Source organism: Sinocyclocheilus anshuiensis, unplaced genomic scaffold (assembly GCF_001515605.1).
Source record: "Sinocyclocheilus anshuiensis isolate Anshui unplaced genomic scaffold, SAMN03320099.WGS_v1.1 scaffold658, whole genome shotgun sequence".
Lineage (NCBI taxonomy): Eukaryota > Metazoa > Chordata > Actinopteri > Cypriniformes > Cyprinidae > Sinocyclocheilus > Sinocyclocheilus anshuiensis.
Window position 1 is genome coordinate 1936455 of NW_015542402.1, and position 10600 is coordinate 1947054.

Genomic DNA, 10600 nt, shown 5'->3' on the forward strand with positions numbered 1-10600 from the left:
TATTATTATTATTTTTCTTTCTGTTAATACATATGTGTACTATTTGTAAGCAGTCCAGCTGCAATTGCTTTGGCAATACAAATGTATAATTTTTGTCATGCCAATAAAGCACTCTTAAATTGAAATTGAAATTGAGAGAGAGAGAGAGAGAGAGAGTTACACTTATATACAGATAGAGAGAGAGAGAGAGAGAGAGAGAGTTGCTGAACACAGTCTGCTCCAGACTCATGATATAACTCACACAGATGTACATATACACGCACACACTTCACAGACAAACCTATTCATGAAGTCTCTTAAAATCAGTTGTTGGAATATACAGGGTCTGCACTCTTCTACTTTCGGTAACAAGTCTGCAGACCAAGACTTACTCAGCAGTGTAACAGATATGGACATTTGTATCTTTCATGAAACGTGGTGTCGCAGTAATGAGGCTTTACAATTGGATATGATCGGTTATGATTGGATGTGATTGGTTCGTGTGATGAATGAAGAAAATGATGGCGTTAATGACTAATTATAAAGTAAGTAAACAACTCTCCTGTTTAGATATCACTGCTTTGAGTCACATCAAAATGAAACATGAAATGACTTGAAAACGTGATGACTGTGTCAGTTTTTAGTGAGCATTCAGCGTGATGAAATGAAAGATGTATCTTCGTGCCTGTGACAAAGTTTACAGGGCTGTTACGACGATGACCTGAAAATAAGTTGACTATTAAAAAGAACAGCTGAACATCAGTTCACAAATAAAAAACGGAGTGTCTATTTACAAGTGCAAATAACCCGCCTTGCTGGCAGAAGCCATTTACACCAACTCCGCCCATCAACGTGTGATTACAAAACATTACAAAAGACTATCGTGTAATAACAGCTCCAGTGGCGCAGATGGTAAAGTACGTGTTGCAGTGGTCTTTGATCGAGCGGGGTTCGAATCGCGTTTTGCCGAACTTATTTTCTTCTAATTTTTCAAATCGGATATCACGTCGTTGTTATTGTTATTATTGCATACTGTTTTATAATGTACTACAATACTGAGGTGCAGATAATTGCCACTATCTGCAATAAGTAGGCCTAGTATAAATAGCAGAAAATCCTGCTAGGTGTAAATAGAATCTATAGCTATTTGCACTTAGTGTAAACATTAAGTGTAACAAGGACATGATTTATATATATATTTATATATATACAGTATATACAGTATAACTGCCTCATTTTATAACACCACCACAAGCCACTGGTATATACACACCAGTGTTTCAAAGTTTGGGGTCAGTCCGACTTATTTTCTTAATGAAATTAATACTTTTATTCATCAAGGATGCATTAAATTAACCAGAAGTGTCAGTTAAGACATTTATAATGTCACAAAAGATTTCTATTTCAAATGAATGCTGCTCTATTGAACTTTCTGTTCATCTGTGAATCCTGAAAAATAAAATATATCAGTTTCCACAGAAATATTGTGCAGCACGACTGTTTTCAACATTGATAATAATCAGAAATGTTTCTTGCCTATTAGAATGATTTCTGAAGATCATGTGACACTGAAGACTGCAGTAATGATGCTGAAAATACAGCTGCGCATCACAGAAATACATTACAGTTTAACAGATATTCACATAGAAAACAGCTGTTATAAACTGTAATAATATTTACTGTATTTTTGATCAAATAAAAACAGCATTGGTGAACAGAAGAGACTTCTTTCAAACTGTTATTAAATAATTTTTTTTAGTATCTACCGTCTTTCACTCGGCCGTCAAAACACATGCTGCTCAACAAGGGTTTGAGAAAAGGGCTTCCAGAACAAAGTGCTTTGGTTTACACCTGCAACTAATAAAGCGAGAGCGGGATTTCAGGCGTTTCTGCGTCTCTCTGTAAAAGCCATTTGGAGCACGACGGCCCTGAACACAAACTCAGGCCTGTTTGAAAAAGTGCTCTGGATTCAAGAGACTCTGCAGATCAAGAACAAGAGTTTGGCATCCAGCTTTGTTTGCTAGAGAGGCAGCGACATCTAGAGATGCTCAGATGTCTAGGTGTGTGGAGTGGCAAACCTGGTTAAAGCTTCTGAAGTGCAGCTCCTTGTGAAGAGCGTCGCGGTCCTCGACCTCCATCCATCCGGTGGCCTTGAGCTCCAGGAGGAACTGCTCTCGCTCGGCGGAGGACAGCCAGTCTGCGGCCTGAACACAGCACTATATCATGCATCAGCCCCATCACATTCACTGCAAGCCATTGTGAAGATTCAGCGTTCCCTCAGATGTTAAGATTCAGCATCAGATGCGTGTTTGATTTGGACCAGAAGACTTTTAATAGTGTGCAGTAACAGAGGTCAAATTGTACATTGTATTTTCTAGATGTTTATGCATTCATAAAATTATATAAAATGGTTTGTACAAAAACTATTGGTGTATCAAACCAAATTATTACACAACATACTGACCTCAACAAATTTTTTGTTTAATATAAATTTAAAAAGTAACTGATTCTAGCCTACTATTTCTTGAGTAATTACAGTATAATTATTAAGTTAGTAGAATCATCTAAAGTGTTTTAGTATTGTTACAAAAAGGATTAAAGGGAACGCTTTCATTATGACTGCAGTGATTATACAATGAAAACTTAAAAAAAAAAAAAATCAACTTCATGGTTTAAGGCTAAATTAGCCTATAAATAAATGTGTTATAAATGTACACCAAGAGAGAATATATACATATTATACACATAAAAGTGTCCCAATTTGCTTATAGCAAATATTGTAAATGCATGATGTCAAACATATATATACAGTATATACACACACACACTCACTCACACACACACACACACGCTCTCACACACACTCTCTCACACACACACACACTCACACACACGTAAAATACTAAAAATGAGTTAAGTATTGAGTTCCGTACTAACGGGTCTCTGTCGCCATCTGTCGGGAGAACAGGGTTATAAGTGGCAAATCCATTTCACTGCAATTTTAATAACATAATATAATCGTGTATCGGTCAAAATAACGCAAACTACATACAAGGCAGTCTGAAATATGTGCGTTTGACCGAGTTATGAGGACAGCTGATATAATGATACTCGTGATGATGAATAGAAATAAATACAGAAAGTGTTTAAAACAAAGAAAAAGAAAAGCTCTCTTTTAGGTTATAGTATTTACAGTCAAATTACCCCAACACAGAAAGAAAGAAAGAAAGAAAGAAAGAAAGAGAGAAAGAAAGAGAGAAAGAAAGAGAGAGAGATCTCCGCTAGATGGCGCTGTCGCGTGTCATTCGGGACACAGCTGACGTCTCTTAAAAACACGCCATGCCTCAAGTCTGTGGAAAGCAAAGGAGATTGATCTGATTATTTGCTCAAGCAGACCGTGTCGCATTCAATCCATCGCTATCGGATCCTCACTCGAGTCGCTGATTGGTCGAGCAGCTGCCGACGTCACAATCACGCGCGGCCGCCAAAGCGTTCGACATTCCGCTCAAAATGAGTTATTAGTCTGTTTGATACAGTCTCTAGTTTAGTTTGTCTTACCATTTCCCCTGCGCGGCTGTAACAGCGGGTTAGTCTGGTCAGAGCGCTCGGCCACTGACGGCCGCAGGTCAGAGTGAACATTAACCCGCTGAAGGTCTGCCCCGAGTCCGCCTGATCACAATAGCAGCCCTGATCACTGCTGGCTGATGCACTCTAGTATCCTACCTAGGCTGCGTGCTTATTACCCTGCTGTCCTGAGCACCGTAGAGTAGACGAGTCCTCAGCGCTAAACACGAGAACGAGGCGCTCTAGTGAGGACCCGCCTTCCGCGGTCACGCGCCAAAATACTTATTACAATATTCATCTTAACTGACTTTTTATTAATGCAGTACAGGTAATGACAATTTACAACAAGAAAATCTCCAAATCCATAGGTGTGTCCCAAATCGCCTACTTCTGCACTATTCTAGTATAGCTTGTGCGAGTAGTGCGTTCACACTGAAAATCCCAAAAAGAAAAAGTGCACTTGAAATACCCGGATGATGCACTTTATTAACCGAAAAAATGAAGTGTGGAATGTTGGACACTTTATGCACTCGACTGTCACAGCTTTAATTACGTAGCGAAGGGGGAGGGGCTATTGGACTCCAATTATGCTAAACACGAGAACGAGGCGCTCTAGTGAGGAGGACCCGCCTTCCGCGGTCACGCGCCAAAATACTCATTAAAATATTCATCTTAACTGACTTTTTATTAATGCAGTACAGGTAATGACAATTTACAACAAGAAAATCTCCAAATCCATAGGTGTGTCCCAAATCGCCTACTTCTGCACTATTCTAGTATAGCTTGTGCGAGTAGTGCGTTCACACTGAAAATCCCAAAAAGAAAAAGTGCACTTGAAATACCCGGATGATGCACTTTATTAACCGAAAAAATGAAGTGTGGAATGTTGGACACTTTATGCACTCGACTGTCACAGCTTTAATTACGTAGCGAAGGGGGAGGGGCTATTGGACTCCAATTATGAATTACAAAACAACCTTATATAATTCATACAGGACTGAGTACATAGTGTGCATACTGTATGAGTGCATAGTGTATAGAGCAGCTCATGTGTTTGTCTTGCAGTTCATTATAGATGAGCTCAGTGCTCATTGATTTTCTATCAGCTCTTTTTCATGAATTGCAGTGAATGCAAAGGATTGTGGGTGATTGGATGCATCCTTCAGTTACTTTACCAACCCCAGTCCTGGGCTGTGTTCTCAATGGAGTGCTAGTGCGCTACTTACTCGTACGAGTAAACAGAAGTATGCCAACTACTGTCACATGGTTTCATCGGCGAGTGGTGTTCAAGTATCTCAGACATAAGCTTTGCATTTTAAGTTTGCATATCAATGTCTTTCTTTTGCTTTTACCAGAACAGAACTAAACAAGTACACAACAACACGAGCAGATTCTTATTTATTCCACAAGTATGTACATTCAGATCCCAGAGGAGAAGCCGCAGCAGACTCTAGTCCTGATGCTCGTGGTCTGGTCCTGGAACGAGCCAGCGAATGCTGTCTGAGCAGAGGATGGCGTAGAGAGTGAAGCCGGATATAAACAGGACCGAAAACACAAAGAGCCAGTCGATGCTTTTGACGGGAACCGAGAGCAGAGGTCCGACACGGTCTTCGTCCCGTACGGTCTGATCTGGACTTGCTTCAAAGCCTAGAGAACAGAGGGAAAATAACACAGTCACCATGTAGTGCATACACTGGATATGCATCACCTGCACTGCCTAACACGAGCGGCGTTTCTGAATGCACCGATCAGGCTAGATAATGAGAGCCACACCTGTCTGGTTTGTGATGAACGAGCTCAGTGTTTCCAGCGTTCTGTCTGTCTGGTTGAACCTGGCCATGGGTTTGGCTCCTTGAAACAAGAGTATATTAGGGACGGCCACCGTGCCGAAGCGCGTGGAGAGACTGTGGAAAGAGCGAGAGAGAAACGCAGCTGATGAACACAGAAGCATCCTCAACGAGCCGGACTGCGATGAGGGAACATCACTGATCAACCTGCTGTGCTGGGACGCGTCGAGCGCCAGGAAGTGCATGCTGGGAAAGACTCGCGGCAGGGCGTTGAAGTGCGGGGCGAGGCTTGCAGAAAACTGACACCAGGTGGTATAAAAGAGAACCAATGAGCATTCGGTACTGTTGGCATTCAGGAGCTCCATCAGGTCCTGCGGAGAAATCATACAGTCAGCATGAAACCAGAATGGTGAGCAATTCATCTGTGGATATGTTTAAAAAATGTTTTGATCTCGTAACATTTAATCAAAATCTTCTGAGCTGAAAGCCACGCCCACATCTCAACATCCAATCAACAACCGATGCACAGAAGCAAGCCCCGCCCCACACGGTTCTTCACAATAAGGAAGAACAGATGTGTTTCTACATCCATCTCACTGGGACTTTACCTGTTACTCCACTAATAACCACACGAATGAAACGTTTGATACACAACATTCTCGGATATTCTGAAGAACAATCACTGCACTGTATAACTGCACGATCTCTTTCTTTACATATAATACGTCGGTTTTCACAAAGTAAACTATGAAACAGCAGCACAAGGTTACACTATACATACACTATAGTATTTAGTACACAGTACACTACCAGCCAAAATCCAGGATTTGGAATAAGAAGTCTCTTCGGCTCATCAAGGCTGCATTTATTTGATCAAAAATACAGTAAAAATTTCAGCAATATTGTTTGCCTTGGTGAGCAGAAGAGACTAATTTAGAAGTATCAGTCCAGAGCTTCGAGCGGTAGTGTAGGCCAGTAACAGCACGGTAACGTTACCTGAGACGCGTTGAGCAGCTGGACCGTGAAGAGCTCGGTCCCCGTGACGTTCCTCCGGTCGCAGCTGACTTTGTAGGTCTTGGCGGGCTCGGTGAAGTTCTGGCTCTTGGTCTCGCCGGACGGGCTGCTCTCCTCACAGCGGCCGCCAGCACACGCTTCCCCCGGCAGCGGCTCCAGCCCCGCGGACTGAGGGGCTCCCATCACCGCGTCGGCCATCTCCGCCGTCCGGAAGCGCTTCTGCGGCAGATCCGCCGGATCAGGGAGCTCCGCTACATCTGGAAAGACCGAAAGACCCGTCAGATCACCGCTCACATCCCTCACGAGCGCCGCTGCTGCGGAGTGTTTATACTTTACCTCCGTGTGACAGACGTGCGGTCCCGGCGATTAACAGCCAGATCGCCACACTGCGGAATCTGTCCGGTACCGGGACCATTTTGCCGCCATTAACGGACAGACAGTTCAGCGCGATGATCTGATGTTTGATGATTATGACGTTGATGTTTTCTTTCAACGGACACGAGAGGAAAGATTCGGCTTCCGGTTCACGCGAGTGACGTGACACGCAGCTACGACGTCACGCAACTCGAACGTAAACAGCTGGATTTGACGAACCATATTTAGCAGCGCTCAGGACGAGTGTGTCACAAACCTCAGAAGTGAGAAACTCCTTCCAGGCCTGTGAAAGAATATCCCCTAATTAAATATAATTAAACACAGGCCACTGGTCCCGTTACTTTTCTCCGCGCTTCTGTGGATGGGCCAATCACAGCGGTCGGTGTTTAACCGCATAATGAATGAACTGTACTGGTCAACGAGTTGAAAACACACATGAAGAGTTAAAAGCAACATTTTGAAATGATGTGTATTGTGAAAAGCGCCATACAAATACATCTGAATTTAATTATTTGTACGCATTGCACTCGACCAGTTCAATACACTATCCGGATCACTAAGATCTGCCCATTGTAACACTCTTTTTATGTAATTTATACCTCAATCAACTGAATTTGATGTTGAGGTCAAATCATACCTGTAATCGATATAAAAAAGTAAAACTATGAAATCAGTTTGGTATTTTTCTGTGATTATTTGTGAAATATGGGCTATTCCTGTGTTGTTTACATTTATCTCTACATATGTAGGCCTACTATTGTTTACATTGTACGCTACTTTAAAACCATTAAAGTAAAATAAAATTCTATGGATATCCGGTTATTTTAATGGTGTAGAATGAAATAAACCGCAATAACACTTCCTTGATGTGGTTACATTTTAATAAAACATACACAAACATAAATATTCATACTGTAACTGTATTACAAAGTAAATAAATGAGGAAAAAATAAAAGCCCACGTCACTGATTATATGAATGTAACAGATATTGAACATAAACCTGTCCTTAATGCCACACACTGCTACTTGCAGGCTACGTACTACTCATCTCAATCATCGTGATATTAAACCAATATGAAGATTTTTACATCACTTCTTCACAAGATGCTGACAGTATTCCCACACCAACAATAATCATCAGAGTCAGAATAATTAATACAATACAAAAGGAACTATTACAAGACGTGTTGTAACTGATGTGTGTAATTAAAAAGCGTGTGTCATGTTTGCATCATATCTCCAGTCACGGACCCACTGAACATGCACACGCTATAGAGAGCTGCTGGAGTTCTTTGGTGGAGTGCTGGAATGGGAGAAACACATTTCAATGAAACTACTGCACTCGTTGTGAAGTCATCTTCATTATCGTGTCACTATGTAAATCAAGCTTAAGAAACGAGCCCACTAACAACCCAACATGACATGCAATGGACATTCAGAGTGATAGAGTGCTAGAGACATATTTACATGAAAAACACCAACCTCAGTGGAGAAACGGCCAAACGGCCCACCGCAGTCAGAAGAGTTCAGTGATCTGTATGACAGAGATCACATGAGTGACAGAAATCATGTGTGTGACGGAGATCATGTGTGTGACAGATATCACGTGTGTGTGTGTGTGTGACAGAGATCATGACAGAGATCACATGTTTATGTGTGTGTGACGGAGATCATGTGTGTGACATATCACGTGTGTGTGACGGAGATCATGCGTGTGTGTGTGACGGAGATCACGTGTGTGTGTGTGTGTGTGACAGAGATCACATGTGTGTGTGATGGAGATCACGTGTGTGACGGAGATCACGTGTGTGTGTGAGAGATCACGTGTGTGAGAGATCACGTGTTTATGTGCGTGTGTGACGGAGATCACGTGTTTATGTGTGTGTGTGTGATGGAAATCATGTGTGTGACGGATATCATGTGTGTGTGAGAGAGATCACGTGTGTGACAGAGATCACGTTTATGTGTATGTGACGGAGATCATGTGTGTGACAGATATCACGTGTGTGTGACGGAGATCATGTGTGTATGTGTGAAGGAGATCACGTGTGTGTGTGTGAGACAAGAGATCACGTGTGTGTGATGGAGATCACATGTGTGACAGAGATCACGTGTTTATGTGTGTGTGTGTGACGGAGATCACTTGTGTGTGTGTGTGTGTGTGTGTGTGAAAGATCACGTGTGTGACAGAGATCACGTGTTTATGTGTGTGTGTGTGATGGCGATCACTTGTGTGTGTGTGTGTGTGTGACAGAGATCACGTGTGTGACGAAGATCATGTTGTGTGACAGAGATCATGTGTGACATAAATCACGTATGTGACAGAGATCACGTGTGTGACAGATTATGTTTGTTTGTGTGACAGAGATCACGTGTGACAAATAACATGTGACAGAAATCACGTATGTGACAGAGATCATGTGTGTGACAGAGATCAAGTGTGTGTGTGACAGACGCGTGCAGGAGTTCAGGAGTATGATGGCAGAGCGTTTCTCGACTGACCGCCGTCTAGACACACGGCCGCTGGAGAAAAGGCCTCCGATGGCATGACGCTGATCGGTGGAGGGGTTTTTTGGTTTCGTACGGGGAAGCCGCTGAGGAGGAACTGCGGGGCTTGTAACAGCATTTTTTGCGTTCTAGACAAGGAAGAAAAAAACAGACATGATTCATGAAAACAACCCAATCCAAGGCTTCGCAAAAACATGTAGCCCAATGAAACGCAGCCAAACACTAACAAAACTGCACTGATGGAAAACACTGACCCAAATACATTTACAAACATTAAAGAGTGAATTCACAGAAAAATGAATATCCTGTCACCATTGTTCAGAACGTTCTTTGGTGTGACACAATAGTAGATGTTTGGCAGAAAGTTCACGCTGCTCTCTTTCTGATCAAGCTCCAAAAAGCTCAAATGAGGGCCTCGTAAAAGTAGGTAATATTGGTGTGTTCAATCCTCCTGGGAAGTTCGTATTTTTATAATTATGATGTCAGGTGCGTTCATTTCACTTTGGTCAGAGCAAGATGTTAATGTACCTTTTCTACAAAAAAATCAGTGAGTTTTTTAAGCTGTACTTCGACTAAATGAATAAAGAATGTGTATGTGTTTTTTTGCTGTTTTTATTCAATGAAGGTGCTGTAAAGTGAATCGTTATATATTTTGTTGTAATTGTTCAATACTATTGTTTTGTACGTGTGACTTAGATTTTTGAGTTTAATTGTAAATTTGAAAAATAATGATTTAATTCAATTCAACAAATCCTGAATTAAAGGATTAGAGGAAGTTACTCTTTTCCCACTTGTAATTACAACACGGTGGTGGCGTTTATGTGTGATCAATATGTAAATACGATCTTTCCAACATGATGTGAATTCAGCATTTTGTGTTACACACAGAAGACAGAAAGCTGTTTAATGCCACTCTGCGGGTGTTGCATTGCTTCAGTCCAAAAGAAGTTAAATAAAAAGCTCCTTACTTTAGCAAAGAAAAACCAGTCTCCTCTTGGCTTAAATCGAAGAATGTGAGACACTTTTTTTTATGGATGGGCGATTTTTATTTAAGTTCTTTTGGACTGATGCATGCAACACCCGCTGAGTGGCATTAAACAGCTTGACAGATCAAAGACACTTTTTAATATAACTCCAACTGGATTCGTCTGAAAGAAGAAAGTCATATACACCTAGGATGACTTGAGGGTGAGTAAAACGCAGCCTAATTTTCATTTTTGGGTGAACTAACCCTTTAAGGATGCATTAAAGGTAACGCAATAGTTCAGCCAAAATGAAAATGTTCTGAAAATGTGCTCATCCTCAGGACCATCCCAGATCAGGATGAGTTTGTTTCTTCATCAGGTTTGTAGAAATGTAGCATTGCATCAGA

At 41.6% G+C, this 10600-nt stretch overlaps 3 protein-coding genes across 3 annotated transcripts in view; all 3 read right to left on the reverse strand.

Annotated features, from left to right (window-relative positions):
- LOC107692999 (pterin-4-alpha-carbinolamine dehydratase 2-like) overlaps positions 1 to 3787 on the reverse strand; it is a 9698-nt gene extending 5911 nt beyond the window's left edge. Inside the window, exons 1-2 of the mRNA XM_016492247.1 lie at positions 3538 to 3787; positions 2058 to 2183 (exon numbers count right to left, since the gene is read on the reverse strand). Coding sequence (XP_016347733.1) covers positions 2058 to 2183; positions 3538 to 3618 — 207 coding nt within the window. The 5' untranslated portion in view covers positions 3619 to 3787. The remainder of the gene's footprint in view (positions 1 to 2057; positions 2184 to 3537) is intronic.
- Positions 3788 to 4483: 696 nt separating this feature from the next.
- LOC107693000 (thioredoxin domain-containing protein 15-like) lies at positions 4484 to 6917 on the reverse strand. Its single transcript, XM_016492248.1, has 5 exons — positions 6681 to 6917; positions 6327 to 6601; positions 5538 to 5701; positions 5317 to 5447; positions 4484 to 5190 (listed from the first exon to the last, which is right to left on the reverse strand). The coding sequence occupies exons 1-5, from the start codon at positions 6757 to 6759 to the stop codon at positions 4994 to 4996; spliced, it is 846 nt and encodes a 281-aa protein (XP_016347734.1). The 5' UTR covers positions 6760 to 6917; the 3' UTR covers positions 4484 to 4993.
- Positions 6918 to 7440: 523 nt separating this feature from the next.
- The window catches only part of LOC107693001 (UPF0461 protein C5orf24 homolog), a 4386-nt gene continuing 1226 nt past the window's right edge, over positions 7441 to 10600 (reverse strand). Inside the window, exons 2-3 of the mRNA XM_016492249.1 lie at positions 9223 to 9356; positions 7441 to 8023 (exon numbers count right to left, since the gene is read on the reverse strand). Coding sequence (XP_016347735.1) covers positions 7941 to 8023; positions 9223 to 9356 — 217 coding nt within the window. The 3' untranslated portion in view covers positions 7441 to 7940. The remainder of the gene's footprint in view (positions 8024 to 9222; positions 9357 to 10600) is intronic.